Consider the following 20,580-nt stretch of genomic DNA (forward strand, 5'->3'; position numbering starts at 1 on the left):
TGTGCTTTAAGTTGCTTTTCAGATGCATTTGATATTATCAAATAGAGGGGACAAGTGTTCACGCTATGTCATTTATAAAAAGAGTGATTACACACAATGTTGCAACTCGCCTCTGGACCTCCTAGAGCAGGAGTCTGTGGGGCTGGGGCTATAACAGATAAGAAGGCATCATTGTCTGGGCATAACACACTTTTTTCCCTGCATCTTCTTACTTACCCAAAGTTGGCCCTTACCTGGTATTGTGTTGATCTTGATGTTAGGCTCATGCTGGTGGAAGAACCAAAAAGGTGCAAAGAAGGCTGCACGGTAACAGAGAAAAAAAAAAAAATACATATAAAACTTTTTTTTTTTTGGCAAAGAGCAACAAATTTAAATAAATCGGGCCAGGGCGTGGCCTGGAGCTTCATGGTGTAGGACGTGCAGAGTGAGCGCTCCGTCTGAGACTCTATCCTTGTACCTCATCCTTCGGGGGTTTCCCGTCTATAGTCACCGCAACGATACCTACGAGTCCCGTGCTTATTCCGCTCCTCATGTCGCCTCCCAAAAGGCCAAATACCGCCACGAGGGTCAGGACGCGGAGGAGGAAGATGGCGCCGGCCCTACCCGCACCGCGGAGGGGCTCCCCTCCAATGACACAGCCAAGATCCTAGAGGCCATGTCCTCCTGCCAGACTGCTCTCACCACTAAGATCGAGGAGGTGAAAAATCGACATTTCTCACATCCGGCAAGACTTACAGAAGCTGAGGGACAGGGTGACCGAGGCCGAGCGGCAGGTCGGCCACGTGGAGTCAGAAATTCCTCCACTACAGACCTCTGGAGCGTCTACATCATCAGCTTGGTGTCCTCCTCCACAAACAGGACGACATGGAAAACAGGCTCTGGAGGTGTAACCTGCAGTTCGTAGGTCTTCCGGAGCGATCCAAGGGCACCAACCCCCCTACTTACCTGGAAAATCTCCTTATCAAGACCTTCGGCAGAGTCTTTTTCCTCCACGTTTGTGATTGAGAGGGCACACCGCCTAGCAGCTCATCCTCCGCTGGCTGGCGCACCCCCACGGACATTTATAGCCAAGCTGCTCAATTACAGGGACAGAGACACCGTGCTACGCCTTACTCGCGAAAGGGGAAATATTCCGGTTGACAATGCCATGGTTGCGGTGTTTCCAGACTTTTCCGCGGAGGTCCAAAGGAAGCGGGCGTAATTTACAGAGGCCATGCGCCAGCTGCGCATTCGCCATCTGCCATATGCGATGCTGTTCCCTGCGTGGCTTCGGGTGACCTGGGATGGCAAGACAATTCTTTAAGGACCCTGCCGCCGTCCTGTCGTGGCTGGAGTGGGGAGAGCCCTGCTCACCGCTGATCGGTACCACTTCTATCCCGCGGCCATCTACAGCTTCCGTGACAGTTGCCGGGGGCCCGGAGGGTGCCTATAAGCATGCGTCTGCAACTGAGTGTTCCTTGTTTTTGCTAGCCCCCCCCGGTGTGTCCCCCTTTTCCCACGTTCCCCTGAACTGCCTGCCCTAATGCTGTGGGTACCCCCTGCCCCGGAGAACGCTTTGGTGCTGATGCATGTGACTATCCATCCTTAACGACCATACACTATGCACATTCCGGATCCGCTGCAATTGACATCCCCCTGATATCTTCCCTTTCTACACGGCTCTGCGGCCGGCTTGTCTGGATGCTCTGGCAGGGGGCGGTGGGTGCAGCCTAAACAGCTTTGTAGACCTTGAAGAACCCCCTGTGGGGGCCGGGGTACACACCTGGGGAACTGGACCGAGCTACTTTACTTTTGGCGTTTGGCCTTGCTGCTCCCTGCTCCTGCCCCCCCACCCCCCTTTGCCAACACCTGCAGGGCTCCCTCCACGATTACGCGGACCCCCTGCTTGCATGCCTGCCTGATACGCTCATCTGGATGATTCCCATGTCTGCCCTGCCTTGCCCCTTCCCTCCTGAGAGCCCCCCACGATACCTACCCCTTTGGTCTCTCAGACGACTAGCAGACTATCACTCGGGTTGCTGCACACCCTGCAACCCATCACACTGTGTGCTCTGCAGTTTTTTATAATTGCGCCCAACGATGTTATTTTTCCCTGGCCACGCCGAGTGACTGTTATGATGTTATGCCCTGCTGGTCCAGTGTAGGCAATTTTATAAGTATTCTTAAGTTTATATGTTTTGTGTACTGTTCTATTTACAGTTGTTGCTATTTTTACAATGTGCTCTTGATTTTATGGGGGGCTGCCTGGGAGGAGTTTGGGGATGCTTCTGTACTATGCCTGCCCGGGGCTCTCGCTGCGGGGGCCGACTGTGGGTCTACACCCATATGGATGATTTATGGCTGCGCTTAAAATGGCCACCTGGAATATCAGGGGCCTCGGTGCCAGGCCTAAACGCCTGGCTGTCCTCACCCATCTTAAGCGCCTGTGGGTGGATGTCTCGATCCTTCTCGAGACCCACCTTACAGGCCAAACCCATGGGGTGATTAAAAAAACCCTGGGTCGGCTGGATGTACAGCGCCCCCTACACCTCCCATTCGCGAGGCATTGGCATCCTAATTGTCAAAACTGTACAGTTCCAGCTTCATGACCTGCAGTCGGACCCGCAGGGTAGGTTCCTATTCCTCCATGCCACCGTGAGCGGCCCGTCGGCGCTTATCATGGCATTTTACATCCCACCACCCTTCCAATTTCATGCCCTGCAGGAGAGACTTTCTTTTATGACTAAATTCCCCACGGTGCCCGTAATTTGGATAGGGGACTTCAATATGACACTCAATCCCAGCCTTGACAGGCTCGGCATGACTGATCAGCCGCCCTCTCCTATTTACACCAATAGATTTGGCAAATTTACAGCAGAGCTGGCCATGACAGACTCTTGGAGACAAACACCCAACCCAAAAAGCCTTTTCTTGCTTTACCCCTTCCCGACGTGCCATGTCCCATATTGACATGGCCCTGCACTCCCCTGCCCTACTACCCAAACTACTGGACGTTGGCTTTGACGCCAGGGTTCTGTCGGACCACTCCCCGTACTGGCTGACGTTGCGACTCCCTTCGGCTGCACCTCCCCGCATCTGGAGACTGAACCCCTTCTGGCTCACTGTAATACCGGGGACAGAGGAATTACAGAGGGAATTGGCCTACTTCCTCCGCACGAACCTGGGGACTGCGCCCGTGGGGTCAGTGTGGGAGGCGTTTAAACTTCATGCCAGACTGATCCTGTCCACACACATAAATAGATATAAGGCCACCTCCAAGCAGGTACTGACGCAAGCTGAGGAACGATTGAATTCCCTCGAACAATTTGTGACAGACCCCTCGCAGGAAAATGCCACCCAACGCCATCTACAATCTAGACTGACCGATTATCTACACTATGAAATGACAACGTCATTTGTGACGAAACGCGTCTGGAGAGGACGGGCTCCCGAATGCTGGCCGGCTTTCTATGTTCCATTTTTTTATGCTGTATTTGAATGGACGCTAATGTAAGTGCAATATTCACGTTTTAAAATAAATTATCCAAAACGGTGTTATACAATGTGGGTTTCCTCTTCTTTTTGGAACCATTGTTAGCACTATTTGGGATCGCTGAACGAGGTATATATTTATGGGAACGCTGCCTTTCATTGTGGTTAGCTGATCTTTGAACGCAAGTTCTAAGGAGCAGGACACAAATGATTTGCATACAAGGCTCTGATCAAGCTTCCATCTGGCAAGCGCACTCACTTCTTGGTGACGGGCACTTGTGTGCTGTTTGAGTGGAATCACTGTGGTGTTCTGGAAAGGATTGCAACTGAGGACCTTTTTATGAACTTTGTTTGTTCCTCCCTCTTAAGCAGATGAATTACAATTTCTGTTATTTCATTCATTGAATTTGTATGGAATGTGATCTACAATAATCCATTTACATCTATTCATAATTTTTCTATTTTTGCGTAGTTAGTATATATGATCTTTTGGCGCAGCTTTTAAAATTTTTCTAGAGTCAATTAAGTACCTGGGAGTACAATGCTCAAGATCACTGTCAGACTACACTACTCTCAACATCGAACCTTTATTCACCCTCTTCAAAAATAAAACCCAGGTCTGGTCCCGTCTCCCCCTTGGGGTGATGGGCCGTGTAAATTTATTTAAAATGATCCTTTTCCCCCCAAGCTGCTCCATTTGTTCTGGCACGCTCCCCTGCACATCCCCCTTAGAGTCTTTAAGTCCATGGAGGCCCTCATTAACACGTTTGTGTGGGGCCCTTCCCGTCACAAGCTTTCGTGGAGTACCTTGAAATGCCCTGCCCACTTGGGTGGTACTGCCCTACTGGATCTTTCCTTCTACTATCTGGCCTCCCAACTGTCACACTTCTACTACTACAACCAGCCAGACAGGGACCGCTACACCGCCTTGGTGTGCTCCCCGCACTTCGATCAGGTCACTCATCCACTCCGCCTAATTATGCGTGGCACTCAGGGACTTCCCACTCAGCAGAGCAATATGCTGTTCCACCACTGCTCTATATGGCAACAGGCTATGTCCATAACTGGGGCCCCCAGATTCTATTCCCACACCCCCCTTTGGGATAACCCCTCGCTCCCTGAACTGCTTACGATCCCTGACCGCCCCCAATGGATGACCAAGGGTGTTCTCTTTCTGTCCCAGGTCATCGCTAACGGAACGAATCAGACCATTCCAAGCACTAAAAGACGAGTTTGGCCTCCCCAACCGAATGCTCTTCCGATATTTCCAACTCCGACATGCCCTTGGCTCCCAGTTCGGAGACTCTGTCCCCAGACTTGAGACGCTCCCGCTTGTGACCGTGGTCCTCGGCCACGACCCTAAGAAAATGATATCTTTCTTTTACAATAACCTACTTACACCGGGGGCCACCCTGCGCGCGTACCGACTTAAGGCTAGATGGGAGGCGGATGTTGGGGTTCTTGCTGACGGGACTGGGAAATTGCGTTGACCGCCCCCAAGATGGTTTCCCCTAAATTATCGGACAGACTCGCACACCTTTACATGCTTCATAGATCTTACCTAACCCCCATCCGTCTGTCCAAATTCAGACCCAACTACAACCCGACATGCCCTAAGTGCGGCGACCCCCAAGCCACATTTTATCACCTAATGTGGTCATGCCCCATACTACAGGACTACTGGATCCAGATTGTTGAATTCCTTCACGACCAAATGGGATCCCCACTATCACTCTGCCCCCGCCAATGTTTATTGGGAATTCTCCTAGTACCCGAGGAGGCAAGGATCCCAACCATTTTCCTACAAGAGACTATTTCTCGCCAAGATGCAGATAGCCGCACATGGATGAGCCCTTCACCCCCCACTGCCTGGAAATGGAACGCCACCCTTCCCTACAAAAAGATGCTGTATAAGCATAGAGGGTGCCCGGGCAAGTTTGCTAAGATATGGGATAGGTGGGTGGGGGATTCTAACACCTGCACAGAGTGAAGGCAACCCGGGACCACTCCATCGCCAAATTATCAGGAACCTGTACGTTATAACCCGCTGGCCCTCATATGTGAACTGGGGGTTCCCAGCCCCGGCCGGCGCATCCCTACCCCTGCCCTCTGGGCGGTCTTCTGCAGAATATGCTGTGGGCTCACCCATAGCCCTCATCCTCTGTACCCTCCCCCCCTTTTGAACACACTGTACTAATATCAATGCAACCCCCCCCCCTTTTTTTTTATTATTGTAACATTGTGAACAGCTGTTATATCCGTGCATTTGGTGCATGTTGCACCCCACACGTGTTTATATTGCCCTGCGTTTTTAAAATGCTCAATAAACGTTCTTTTTGGTAAAAATAAATCGAATGTTGCACTCTGGATCCGGACTCCACAGCAGGCATGCCACAAGAGGGATATCGTCTGATTAGAGAACACCTCAACCCCAAAAGACCACCAGAAGGGGCTCCCCTCCTTGTTGGTGCATTTAGCAGCCTAAGATGTGGGACTGCGTTCTGGGAGAGGCTTGAACCCAGACGGACTCCTACATAGTCGGCAGGTAAGAGGTTATCCTGAGTGTAGCCATCTGTAGGTGTTGATCTTTGATGACAAAAATTAGAATAGGGGAGGTAGCTCTCAGTCAGACTTTTATAGAGCTAAACAGGTCCTGTGGGGCAGAGCTACAGTGGTGTGAAAAAGTGTTTGCCCCCCTTCCTCATTTTCTGTTCCTTTGCATGTTGTGGGATCTTTTGTGACCTCTTGGATGAGTCGTCGCTGCGCTCTTGGGGTAATTTTGGGCGGCCGGCCACTCCTGGGAAGGTTCACCACTGTTCCATGTCTTCGCCATTTGTGGATAATGGCTCTCACTGTGGTTCGCTGGATTCCCAAAGCTTTGGAAATGGCTTTATAACCCTTTCCAGACTGATAGATCTCAATTACTTTCTTTCTCAATTGTTCCTGAATTTCTTTGGGTCTCGGCATGATGTGTAGCTTTTAAGGATCTTCTGGTGGACCTTACTGTGTCAAGCAGCTCCTATTTAAGTGATGCCTTGATTGTGAACAGGTGTGGCAATAATCAGGCCTGGGTGTGGCTAGAGAAATTGAACTCATGTGTGGACAACCACAGTTATAGTATGTTTTAACAAGGGGGCAATCACTTTTTCACACAGGGCCATGATGGTTTGGATTTTTTTTCACCTTTAATAATAAACACCTTCATTTACAAATTGCATTTTGTGTTTACTTGTGTTGTCCTTGACTATTGTTTAAATTGGTTTGATGTTCCGAAACACTTAAGTGTGACAAACATGCAAAGGAACAGGAAATGAGGAAGGGGGCAAACACTTTTTCACACCACTGTATATCATATGTATGCTGCCATGTTGGCATCAGGAAATAATAATAAATGCACCTATTATGCAAAAGTATGCAGTTATTTTTTTTACATTTGAACCTACAAAGCATCAAACCTGTGGTCTTCACATATGTTTTTATTTTGGTTTTCGATGGGGAAGCTCCAGCCCAGCTTTTACTGCGGTCTGTGTCCATACTGAGGTGTGATGGGTGTGATGGGAAATCCAAAATGTCAATGACACTAGAAAAAAAAAAAAAAAATAGCAAAATCTTCCAATGAGGATATCCTGTTCTGCAGTGTCTGAGAGGGAATTTCCCTCCACTTTATAAAAATATATTTTTTACTTCCTGTTGTGTCTACAGAACAGGAAATTAAAAGAAGCCTTAAATCACACAGATGGTAAACAACCCCTCCCAAAAAAGACAAGGATTTTAACCAATTCAAAAACCAATCCAAAATAGGGTGCACAGAGTCCATTGTTTACCCCTTCCTGCTGAGCCACAGCATTTCTTTAACAGGTTCTGTATGGCTGGGGAGGTTGGAGCAGGATGGATAGGATTGGCTGTCACAGTGGACATATGATCAGGAGTCAGTCCCCATCTCCCAAAATTTGGTACAGACCAAGATCTGTCCTTGACAACTTGGGGGGGGGGGGGCGCCGGGAGCTTTTCCGTAGTCCTGGGTGCAGGTGGTAGGTGTCGGTCTCCTGTCCCCCTCCTCCGCCATCCTCTTCTGAACATTCATGCCAGCTGGCTCTCCCCTAACACCAGCTCCTTCTTAACCAGGGTCAGGTAGGTCCGGTACACTGTCTTCCTCTGGGGGGGTCCCCTGCTCTATCTAGGTGGGGGGGGGGGTGCAGGGTCCAGCAGATACATGTCTGGGCACAAGAGAAGGGGGCGTAGTGCAGAAGGAAAGAGGAGTGCCATGCCAATGAGCTTCACCTCCTGTCTGCCCCTCTCAACACTGCCGGCTGTACCCCGAGAACCGATCCGGGGACAGCTACGATGGGAATGGCATGAGGAGTCGGGAGAACAGTGAGCGGAACCTGCAGGAGACTGTCACTGAAGAGAGGCAGACACCCAGAGAATGGGAGGGGGTGGGGACACTGAGGAGGCAAGGTCATCTTAATGCACACACAGGGGCCCGAGGTGCACGGGAAGCCCCTGAAGTTTCTGGCAGATTGTGAAAATAGGAGAGCTGCTTGTCAGTAACAGGCGGGGTTCTGTCAAAAACTGTCCGGCCATCGAATAGTGTCCGCCTGTACTGCTCAGGCGCATCGCTTGCGCAGTAAGCAGGAGAAGGAGACTCACCATCCAAGTGGACATATGGTAGCACATAGTAACAGGGCCCCTCGTGGGCTCGCTTCGCTCGCCAAGCTTCTGGCACAGCCTCGTTTCGCTCTGCTATTTTTTATTCTAACTCTATGTCCACTTGGATGGTGGGGCTTCAACCTGGACTTACAGTAAAGGTGCCATTCATCTTCGGAGACCTTCAGCGTCTCCTTGTCCTTCGTACTGCTCAAGCGCAGTACAGGACGGACACTATCCGACACATCACCGGCAAATACAAAGTGCACTGCACATGCACAGTTTAACAGCCAGCTTGGACTGGTGCATGCTTAGAGTGCCTCCTGATGACACTCGGGGGTGGACCCTGTGTGTAAACATCTCAGGAGCCTGGCATTTTCCTACTATCACATGCAGCTCAAAGTGCAGTGCATGCAGAGAAGGGTCTACTCCCTGCAAAGAACATACCAGCCAAGCTGAGCAGATAAAAGACTGATCCAAAAGAGTGTTTGTTAACTCTCCCCCACTGAGAAGCATGAGAACAGTCAGATCACCTGGAGCCCTGCGTGGCTTTGCTCTTCAGATTAGAGCTGAAACAACTAAATCGATTATGAAATTAATCGATTACTATTTTCATAACCGATTAATCGGCTAGTAACATAATGGGGTTAAAAAACCTAAAATGAGCCCTTTATAGAAAAAACAACAAATCGCTACTGTAAATATTACTTTTACAGTTCTACAGTAAAAAAAAAAAAAAATGAACCCCTTACAATAAATGATTATCTGCTTTTTTGTACTATAAAAGGGCTAATTTTAGTTTTTTTTTTTAAACCCCATTGTGTTACTAAACGTCTTAGATCTGGTTAATACCTATGTGTTTTTTGCAGAAACGCACTACAGTTCAGTTACATGGTTTCTTATGGGACATGTTCGCATCCATGCGTTTTTCCAGCCGCTGTGTATTTGTAAAGGGCCAGGGAATATATATATTTTTTTTTAATATACGCAAAACAGTGGGTTTTTTTGGTTCAATATAGTTCAATGGAAAAGCTGCAGAAAAGCATGTAATGAGTTTTTGCAGCAATTTGTGTTTTTTAATCTGCCCAACATATTGGCCAAAAAAAAAAAAAAAATGCAAAAACGCAAATCGCAGCAAAATCACGTGCGCAAAATTCAAAACTCACAGCAAAAAGCACTGCAGAAACACATTAAAAGCAAATTGCATAGGTTTGTATCGGGCCTTATGCTGCCCACTTTGTACATTCACTGAATGAAAGAATGTTGTTTGTTTGAAACCATATACACTAGAGGTCGACCGATATGGGTTTTTCTCTGGCCGATGCCGATATTTAGAAATCATGGCGGCCGATAGCCGATATATGATGCCGATTTTTTTGGGCCGATATGTTAGGCCGATTTTATTTTATTTATTTATTTTTAATCCCCCTTGATCTAACACACCTTTCCCACTGGGGCGTTTTTTAAGGCGCTTTTGGGCTAAAAATAGCGCCTGTAAAGTGCCTGCAAAATGGCTCCCCTGCAGTCTGTGTGAAAGACAGAGTGCTTTCACACTGAGGCGATGCGCTGGCAGGATCTTAAAAAAAAAAAAAAAGTCCTGCAAGCAGCACGTTTGGAGTGGTGTATACCGCTCCTCCACCACTCCTGCCCATTGATATGAATGGGCACCACTGCCGAAGCGCATGCAATGCGATTTGGCAGCGGTGCTTCATGGGCGCATTTAACCTCTTCCTTGGCCGCTAGCTGGGTTATATGTGCCCCACTAGCAGCCAAATAGCACCACTAAAATGATGGTAAAGAGCCGCTAAAACTTGCGTTTTACCATTAACGTCTGCCCGCTCCAGTGTGAAAGCAGCCTTCATAAGTGATACAGAAAATTTCTTACACTTAAAGCGGAGGTCCACCCTAAAATGGACCTTCTGCTCATCGGATTCCTCCCCCCCTCCGGCGCCACAATTGGCACCTTTCAGGGGGGAGGGGGGTGCAGTTACCTGGACAATCCAGGTAACTGCACCCACTTCCGGGCTAGCTCACTGCGGAAAGGGGCGTACATTACGCCCCTTTCCGCAAGTGCCCACCCCCTTCCGCAAGTGCCCCGCTGCCTGCTGGGAAATGCACAGATCCCAGAGGCAGCGGGGACCGTCCTCATTGCGCAGCGCGGCTCGCGCATGCGCAGTAGGGAACCGGGAAATTAAGCCGAAAGACTCCATTTCCTGATTCCCATACCCAAGATGGCGGCGGCGGCAGCACTCGAGTGTCGATCTAGAGATCGGCTTCGGGTGCCGACATCGCGGGCGCGCTGGACAGGTAAGTGTCACTATTTTAAAAGTCAGCAGCTGCAGTATTTGTAGCTGCTGGCTTTAAAAAAAAAAAAAAAAAAAAAAAAAAGCGGGGTCCCGGCGGACTCCCGCTTTAAACATTTATTAAACAAAACAAACCTCCAATCAGTTTACTTGTATGTATGATCTAGATAAAAAAAAAAATATATATATATTAAATAAAAACAGGTAGTCAAAACTTTTGGACAAAAAAAAAAAAAAAAAAAAAAAAAAAAAAAAAAAAATAAAAAAAAAGGGCTAACTTTACTGTTTTTATTTTATTTTTATTTTTTAAATGGTGTATTTTTTTCCCAAAAAAATGCATTTGAAAGACCTCTGTGCAAATGCCGTGTGACATTAAATATTGCAACAACCGCTATTTTATTCCCTAGGATCTCTGCTAAAAAAATATATATAATTTTTGGGGGGTCTAAGTGATTTTCTGGCAGAAAATACAGGATTTTTACTTGTAAGCAACAAGTGTCAGAAAAGATTTAGTCTTTATGGCTAGGTTCACATTGCTGCGATGCGGGAACGCCGCGAATCCTGGGCGTTTTCCCGCATCGCACACCTCCCGCCGGCAGTTCACACTGCCCTATGCGGACGGCTGGGGGTGTCAATGTTATGTTAATGACACCCCCAGATCCGTCGGCATATCGCAGTGCGATCTGCCGACTCGCACAGGAATCGGATCGCATGGTGTGAACCCCCATGCGATCCGATTCCGTTGCGGACCCAAAAAAGGGTCCCGTGCGAGTTTGCTGCGGGACCGCTGCGAGTTCAGCCATACTATCTGTATGGCTGAACTCGCAGCGCTACGGAGATCGGATGTGATTTGCTGTGCGAATCACATCCGGTTCTCCCCCCGCAGCGGTGTGAACCCAGCCTAAATGGTTAAACTGAGAACTTCTACACAGAGATGACTTCATTCATTCAGAAGTGTAAACATTGTATCATTTAGTTCTTTTCTTGGCAGTCTGCCCAGAGTGGAGGAAAGTGTTGCTATGAGGACTCAGGCAACTCACACTGACTTCTTACAGAAGTCATTTCAAAGTCCCGCTGTAGAATCGGCTTTTTATCAACACAATCGGCCGATGCCGATTATTTAAAAAACGGCAAATATCGGCCGATATATCGGCTGGCCGATATATCGGTCGACCTCTAATATACACTGTCTGAAAATTCCTTTGACCAAGAAGTTTTCTATTATTTGTCGGTCTGACCCCACTAACGATTAGAAAAGAACATTTTTTTGAAGGAAGACCTGGTTTGTTTTTTTTAAATAAAAAAAAATTTGATGCGAGTCTGATGATATTTACCGAATTCACCCTTTAATAGTATTTCTCCTCTAATAGTATATACAGTATATCTCTTCTGTCTGTTATTCTCAGAGTGAATTAGAGATAGTTTGCTCCCTAACCATATAGTTGGTTATTTATATTTACCAAAAAACTCAAGATACACTATCAATGACCTCCCGATTAGTATATCATCCCAGCGCTCAAACTCCCCCTCCCCCCAGCTGCCACTTAAAAAATTAAATATATCTCTCAGAAGGTGAAAAAAAGCAAACCTACCACTTACAATGCAAAAAACACCTTGTGGCGCTACAAAAACTACACACTGTTAAATAGCAGTGTACTATGATAACCAAAACTACACAACGTGAAAATTATAAACACATGTGCATAAATAAATATAATCAACAATAAAATAAATCGTGATTAAATAGCGAAAAAATGCAATCAAAAAAATAATCGCACAAAAGTGATACAGTGAAAATGTGACAAAACATAAATATAAGAAATGAACACAATGACAAATAGTGCTCTAATGGAAATGTGCAGTTCCAAAATAAATTAGATTGATCTTCAATCAAATACAATTATTGAGGAGCAATAACTGTAAATGATGGCAATAGTTCAAAAAAGAAGAATTCATATTCAAGTGAACATTCTGTACCCAAGAGTCCATCAAACGCAGAGCCTCCACCGCACCCTTGGTGTTAGTGCCCCCCTTGTTTAGAACAATCACCAGCAGTATTGCCCAGCACTCTCGTGTCGTGCAAAAAACGCTTATAGTGTATACAGATGATGACTATTTCTCCAGACACTTCTTGTGAAAACTTCGCAGCAGAGGATAATCACTTAATATCTCAGAGTTACCTCAGGGAGACAAAAGAAACTTCCCATAGTGCAATATTGCAAAACTATTTTTAATCTCAATAAAACGTTCAATTAAAATCACACTCACATGGATCCAATTAAAAACAGGCACTTCAAATAGACAATCCACTGGTCAATTCAAAGATCCTTCACTCATAGGCATTGGTGAGTACACTGGAAGCAAGCTAAGTTCATATCAAATAGCACCATCTCTACACAAGGTATCTGTGTGGTACCTGACAGCAGACAACCCAATTTGAAAACAGCGCCAGATCTCCTTCCTCCGCCTTCTTTCTAGTCTTTTACTGTGTGTGCTGGTCGCCGTATAGCCACGCCCCCGACATGTTTCGTCCAATGGACTTCCTGGTTACGTTGCCCTTTCCAGGTCACAGAGCTCTGTAACCCCCCTGTGCCCCTCTCCCTCCCCCGTACTCTGCCCTTCCCCCCTGTACCCTACCCTCCTGTACTGTGCCCCTCCTGTACTGTGCCCCCTGTACTGTGCCCCTCTCTCCCTCCCCCCCTGTACTCTGCCCCTCTCTCCCTCCCCCCCCCGTACTCTGCCCCTCTCTCCCTCCCCCCCCCCCCCGTACTCTGCCCCTCTCTCCCTCCCCCCCCCCCCGTACTCTGCCCCTCTCTCCCTCCCCCCCCCCCCGTACTCTGCCCCTCTCTCCCTCCCCCCCCCCCCCCGTACTCTGCCCCTCTCTCCCTCCCCCCCCCCCCCCCGTACTCTGCCCCTCTCTCCCTCCCCCCCCCCCCCCGTACTCTGCCCCTCTCTCCCTTCCCCCCCCCCCGTACTCTGCCCCTCTCTCCCTTCCCCCCCCCCCGTACTCTGCCCCTCTCTCCCTTCCCCCCCCCCGTACTCTGCCCCTCTCTCCCTCCCCCCCCCCGTACTCTGCCCCTCTCTCCCTTCCCCCCCCCCCCGTACTCTGCCCCTCTCTCCCTCCCCCCCCCCGTACTCTGCCGCTCTCTCCCTGCCCCCCCCCCCCCCCGTACTCTGCCCCTCTCTCCCTCCCCCCCCCCCCGTACTCTGCCCCTCTCTCCCTCCCCCCCCCCCCCGTACTCTGCCCCTCTCTCCCTCCCCCCCCCCCGTACTCTGCCCCTCTCTCCCTCCCCCCCCCCCCCCGTACTCTGCCCCTCTCTCCCTCCCCCCCCCCCCCCGTACTCTGCCCCTCTCTCCCTCCCCCCCCCCCCCCGTACTCTGCCCCTCTCTCCCTCCCCCCCCCCCCCCCGTACTCTGCCCCTCTCTCCCTCCCCCCCCCCGTACTCTGCCCCTCTCTCCCTCCCCCCCCCGTACTCTGCCCCTCTCTCCCTCCCCCCCCCCGTACTCTGCCCCTCTCTCCCTCCCCCCCCCGTACTCTGCCCCTCTCTCCCTCCCCCCCCCGTACTCTGCCCCTCTCTCCCTCCCCCCCCCCCCCCGTACTCTGCCCCTCTCTCCCTCCCCCCCCCCCCCCCGTACTCTGCCCCTCTCTCCCTCCCCCCCCCCCCCCCCGTACTCTGCCCCTCTCTCCCTCCCCCCCCCCGTACTCTGCCCCTCTCTCCCTCCCCCCCCCCGTACTCTGCCCCTCTCTCCCTCCCCCCCCCCCCGTACTCTGCCCCTCTCTCCCTCCCCCCCCCCCCGTACTCTGCCCCTCCCTCCCTCCCCCCCGTACTCTGCCCCTCTCTCCCTCCCCCCCCCGTACTCTGCCCCTCTCTCCCTCCCCCGTACTCTGCCCCTCTCTCCCTCCCCCCCCCCCCGTACTCTGCCCCTCTCTCCCTCCCCCCCCCCCCGTACTCTGCCCCTCTCTCCCTCCCCCCCCCCCCCGTACTCTGCCCCTCTCTCCCTCCCCCCCCCCCGTACTCTGCCCCTCTCTCCCTCCCCCCCCCCCGTACTCTGCCCCTCTCTCCCCCCCCCCCGTACTCTGCCCCTCTCCCCCCCCTCCCCTGTACTCTGCCCCTCTCCCCCCCCCCCCTGTACTCTGCCCCTCTCCCCCCCCCCCCTGTACTCTGCCCCTCTCCCCCCCCCCCCTGTACTCTGCCCCTCTCTCCCTCCCCCCGTACTCTGCCCCTCTCTCCCTCCCCCCCCCCCCCGTACTCTGCCCCTCTCTCCCTCCCCCCCCCGTACTCTGCCCCTCTCTCCCTCCCCCCCCCCCCGTACTCTGCCCCTCTCTCCCTCCCCCCCCCCGTACTCTGCCCCTCTCTCCCTCCCCCCCCCGTACTCTGCCCCTCTCTCCCTCCCCCCCCCCCCCGTACTCTGCCCCTCTCTCCCTCCCCCCCCCCCCCCCCGTACTCTGCCCCTCTCTCCCTCCCCCCCGTACTCTGCCCCTCTCTCCCTCCCCCCCCCGTACTCTGCCCCTCTCTCCCTCCCCCCCCCCCGTACTCTGCCCCTCTCTCCCTCCCCCCCCGCGTACTCTGCCCCTCTCTCCCTCCCCCCCCCCGTACTCTGCCCCTCTCTCCCCCCCCCCCCCCGTACTCTGCCCCTCTCCCCCCCCCCCTGTACTCTGCACCTCTCCCCCCCCCCTGTACTCTGCCCCTCTCTCCCCCCCCCCCGTACTCTGCCCCTCTCTCCCCCCCCCCTGTACTCTGCCCCTCTCTCCCCCCCCCCCGTACTCTGCCCCTCTCTCCCCCCCCCCGTACTCTGCCCCTCTCTCCCCCCCCCCCCGTACTCTGCCCCTCTCTCCCCCCCCCCCCCGTACTCTGCCCCTCTCTCCCCCCCCCCCGTACTCTGCCCCTCTCTCCCCCCCCCCCGTACTCTGCCCCTCTCTCCCCCCCCCCCCGTACTCTGCCCCTCTCTCCCCCCCCCCGTACTCTGCCCCTCTCTCCCCCCCCCCCCGTACTCTGCCCCTCTCTCCCCCCCCCCCGTACTCTGCCCCTCTCTCCCCCCCCCCCGTACTCTGCCCCTCTCTCCCCCCCCCCCCGTACTCTGCCCCTCTCTCCCCCCCCCCGTACTCTGCCCCTCTCTCCCCCCCCCCCCGTACTCTGCCCCTCTCCCCCCCCCCCGTACTCTGCCCCTCTCCCCCCCCCCTGTACTCTGCCCCTCTCCCCCCCCCCCCCTGTACTCTGCCCCTCTCCCCCCCCCTGTACTCTGCCCCTCTCCCCCCCCTGTACTCTGCCCCTCTCCCCCCCCCTGTACTCTGCCCCTCTCCCCCCCCCCTGTACTCTGCCCCTCTCCCCCCTGTACTCTGCCCCCCGTTCTCTGCCCCTCACCCCCTGCACTGTGTCCCTCTCCCCCCTGTGCTCTGCCCTCCTGTACTGTGCCCCTCTCCCCCCTGTCCACAGACAGAAAAATGTTATACGTGATTGTATTTTCAATAGATTCATTGTTAGATCAGAAATACAATCAGATAATTGAAAAGATTGCTCAATGCACCATACACTTAACAATAATATCAAGTTATCCACTTCCCTATGATCAGATTTTCTGCCCAAAACGGTCACAATTATTTTGTTTTAGCCAAGGTTCACACTATAAAAAACACAGACATCACGTGTGATTCGCACCTGCCCCTGCGGTGCCGATCGCATGCAATGCGAGTTCAGCCATACAGTTGTACAAAAAAGGTGCAGGGACATTTTTCCTGCACTGGAATCGGATCGACTTCCTGTACGAATCCACAGTTCGCAATGTGATCTGTGAACCGTTCTGGGGGTGTCATTAACATTTTATTGACACCCGCAGCAGTTCTCAGAGGGCAATGTGAACTGCCTGCAGGAGAGATATGATGTGGGAACTGGTGATGTAGTCGAGCTGGTTCCCGCATCGCTACAGTGTGAACCTACAATAAATCAATAGGTTTTGCTTAAGGTGATTGTAAAGGTAAAACTTAAAAAAAAACAAAAAAAAACAAACTTACCTCCACTGTGCAGCTCGTTTGCACAGAGTGGCCCCGAACCTGCTCTTCTGTGGTCCCCCAGCAGCTCCTCCATGCATGTGATAACCCCTTAGGAGAAGCGCTTCCCTAAGGGGGATACCTTGCGGGTGCGCTCCTGAGTCCAGAATTCGGCATCCATAGAGGCCGAATGCAGGACTCGGCCCTGCCCCCTGGCGCCTGCATCATTGGATTTCATTGACAGCAGCCAATGGCTGCGCTGCTATCAATCGATCCAATCAAGAGCTGAGAACCCCGGGCAGAGAGACAGTACGTCCCTGTGGGTCAAGATTTAGGTAAGTAAAATGGGGGGGCTGGGAGGCTGGTCATAGGATGCATAAAGGTGAAAAAGCACGAAGGTTTACAACCCCTTTAAATTCAATCAATAGATCCAATTATATTATCCAATTCTGTGAAGCATTGTTTGATCAGATTGTTACATGTAAGGCCACTGTTAAACAAAATAGGGCTTTCTGCCTGGAGTTGGGGGATCTGCTATAAGAGGGAGAGTGTGACCCTTTCTTCCTTTCGAATCACTGTCATTTGATCAATTTATAATGTTTTGTTGCAGGGCACAGCTGGCAGAATTTGTCAGTATAAACCTCTTGCCACACACATAATGCATATGTGCGGCAGAAAAGAGGGTGAACACACACGCATTGCCAGTGCTAGACTAATTTGCGGCCTAGGCAAGACCAGCTAACAGGATCTAAGGTTGACATGCACCTGCATATGTTGTGTCAGTGAAGGAATAAATGTCCATGTACCTTGATGGTGTCGCTGGAATGAAAAATGTAGTTAATCTGCGCTGTAGAAGATGTTGGCACTCATATGGGTAGGGTGGGGAAGGCTCTTGCTGTCCTCCTACATCGCCGCAGTCAGTGTTGGCACTATACTTGGCTGAAGGCCAGAGTACTGGGGGGAGAGGGGCACAGTACAGGAGGTTAGAGTATGGGAGGGGGGCACAGTACAGGGGGGTGAGGAGCACAGTACAGGGGGAATGGGGCACAGTAGAGGAGGGGAAAAGTACAGGAGGGCAGAGTATGGGGGAGAGGGGCAAAGTAAAGGAGAGCAGAGTACAGGTGGGAGAGGGGCACAGTACAGGAGGGCAGAATACGAGGGGAGAGGGGCACAGTGCAGGAGGGAAGAGTACAGGGGGAGAGGGGCACGGTACAGGGGGTGAAAGGGACAGAGTACAGGGGAGGTACACTTTCACTGCACTTGTAGTGCAAAGTGGATTTGCCTTTTGTAAATAACCCCCTGTGTCCCTATTGGGGAGATTTTCCTTTATTTTCAGTCTGAGAGCTTGTGACAATTTATTTTTATTGCTTTGGTCACTGGTGCCAGTAACAATTGCTTCCACATTGCTTTTTTTCAGCCTTACGGGGACAGGAAGTAGGGAAAATTAGACCTATGGAAGTGCACTGCAAGTGTAGTCACTGTAGATCTGAGGGTAAGATCTGAAATGAGGGGAATCTCTGCTGATTTTATCATCCAATCATGTACAAGCAAAAATGCAGTTTTTTATTTTCCTAGCATATCCCCCTCAGATCTGCAGCGACTGCACTTCCAAGTGCACAGCGGATTTGCTTTTAGTAAATAACCCCTCATTTCACACACAAAAAAAAAAAAAATTTCAACTTTTCCCTCTTCCGTGTTCTGAAAAAAAGAAGACACGCTTGGCTGGAGATAGTCTTAACATTACAAGTCCAGCCAGTGGGAGAAGTTTACTGCTATCAAGGGCTCCATTAGCATCACCATACACATCACAATCTGAGCATACAATCAACTTTACATTTAATAAAACGATGTAATATTAGAGCTTACTTATTTCCAATTAATTTATTTCCAATAAGGCAGGCCCTTGCACTATATAGTTGTTGATAAAACTAGAGATTGTATCCTGCGTAGTGAGCTTTAGGCCCCTTGAACATAATAATTTGCAGATGTTTATGTACAGTGGTACCTTGGATTACGAGCATAATTCGTTCCAGAAGAATGCTTGTAAACCAAAGCATTTGTATATCAAAGCAAGTTTCCCAATAGAAGAAGTCAATGGAAACTCAGATAATTTATTCCACAGTGACTTCTATTGTATGTGGCCAGAGGGGGGGGGGGGGGCTGGAGACACTCGGAAACCGCTCGGATGCACTCAGAAACACTGAGTGTTTCCAAGTGTTTCTGAGTGCATCCAAGCCACCTCTGAGTGTCACCAGCGTCCCTGCACTTCTGTACACCGCAAAGCTTGCAAACTAAGTCAGGATTTTTAAAAAATAATAGCTCGTATTGCGAAATGCTCATTACTTAAAATGCTTCTTTGCCCTCTTCTAGCTGTCAGTGTTGCAGTTTACAAATATATACTTGCATGTTCATGCATATGTTCGTAAATTCTTTTACTCAAAATAAGTAAAATTTTCTCTCTTTTTCACGGCTCTGAACTCATTGCTGTATTACTGATCATTCAGCAGCTGTGCGTATTGCCCCATAGACATGAATTCCCCTGTGTTCAGGTAAAATAAATTATACATGGTTACAAGTACAGCTTTTTTTTATTTTTTAGGTGTGCAAGAGATTTTCCCTCGCTAAAGCCCCATACAAACAGGCCGAATTTTGTCCGGTATTGGCCGGTTCAACAGAAACTTGCCAACAGAAGCTGGCCAAACATCCGGCTTCTGGCAAAGGAGCATACCCTACAAAAAAAATCTGACAATCGGCATCCAATCAGACATTGGCTGAGACCGGTGTGTTTTGGTGGGGGGCAGATTGCTGTACTAACATTGCATAGTTAGTACAGCGAACTCCTCTCAAATGCCTCCATTTTTTTTTGTTTTTTGGCTCAGCCAGTATAGGACCCTTTGCACATGGGCAATGCTACAGATTCACAATCTGCGGTTGATATTTTTGTCAGCAGCGGCTGGCCTGCAGCTAGCAGGTGATCAAGAGGTGATAAGCTGCTTCCTGCAAGCCTGTTTAAAGTGGAATTGGACACTGAAACCCCACTTCACTGTGCTGGAACCGTATTTAAACACAGATTCAGCATGGCCACATTAATTTCTTCTTGCCTATTAAACCCACATACTAAAATACAGTTTAAGGTCCCTTTCATGTATTTTTGTCTACAATTTTAGTGCAGCTTACCTTTTTTGCTGACTGTATTAGGTTCCTAACAAAAGCCTTGATAGTCGGGGCTTTCTCCTTAGGAGGGTGGGTGTACACTAGCACCTGGCTGAGTCCTCTGTAGAAGCCATTCTCTGGCCAGCCCAAGTCCAGTGGAGGGACCTCCGTGTCGGAGAGAGTGGGCCAGTATTGTAGGGACTCCTCTTTCTCCTTGTCCTGCTTGGTTGGCTGTAGTTTAGATTTGTTTGGACTCTCGGTTTCATATTTCTTAAAGTCACTTTTCAGGCCTATCAGCTCCTTGGTGGAAAGGAAATCAGTGAGCTTCTTTTCCTTTATATACTGTCTATAAGACTGGACTCCATTGTTGACAAGAACCTCCAAGGCCTTCCTTTGGTTCTCACTGTAGTAGAACTCGGGCATAGTCTCTGTAATTTTCTCATTAACGTGATCATCTTTCAGGCACGTACATTGTGAGTCAGCCATGGTGCTGTGACCTGTCTGACTGCTTACTGCAACTTAAATGATTTGGACAAGTAGGCGGGAGCTTACCTTGAGCTATCCCCTCACCTGGTAGCCTAGCCTCTTCCAGCTCTTATTTCACAAGCCAAATAGAACACGTAACTACACTGATAGCCTCCTAAAATGCTGGTAAGTAGTTCAGAGGGACCAACTGCTGAACTATTTCAGTCACAGCTGAACTATTTTTGAAGGCATCTGCATTACTATTTACAGTCAATGTTTGAGATTCATATATTAAAAACAGAGAAGCAGAAAAGAATGTGTTATCGCTTAAGAAAATGTAACCTGTTAATTCAGTAGAAATTAAATCTTGGTTTTGGGTGTCCAATCTTGTAAACTCTAATGTTGCATTCACATCTGCAGAATCCGTGAATGAGTGCAAAAGCACACAGAAACATGTGTTTCTGCACACATCCTGGAATGTGTGAAAAACGAGTGAGAAATGCACGTCGTGCTTGCAGCAGATATGCGCTTTTGTGCCAGCAAAACATGCAACAG

The 20,580-nt window shown here is 50.3% G+C and overlaps 1 protein-coding gene across 2 annotated transcripts in view; it reads right to left on the reverse strand.

Annotated features, from left to right (window-relative positions):
* The window catches only part of FAM83F (family with sequence similarity 83 member F), a 450,556-nt gene extending 430,420 nt beyond the window's left edge, over window positions 1-20,136 (reverse strand). Inside the window, exon 1 of one of the 2 annotated variants that reach the window (XM_077452447.1) lies at window positions 19,585-20,134. In XM_077452447.1, the coding sequence (XP_077308573.1) occupies window positions 19,585-20,046 (462 nt within the window). In that variant the 5' untranslated portion in view covers window positions 20,047-20,134. Of the gene's footprint in view, window positions 1-19,584 lie in introns of both variants that reach the window. The other variant, XM_077452448.1, reaches the window with a different exon arrangement.
* Between the last annotated feature and the right edge of the window lie 444 nt (window positions 20,137-20,580).

This window comes from Lithobates pipiens, unplaced genomic scaffold (genome assembly GCF_037356315.1).
Source record: "Lithobates pipiens isolate NorthernLeopardFrog02 unplaced genomic scaffold, aLitPip1_a1.2 Scaffold_23, whole genome shotgun sequence".
NCBI classification, from domain to species: Eukaryota; Metazoa; Chordata; class Amphibia; order Anura; family Ranidae; genus Lithobates; species Lithobates pipiens.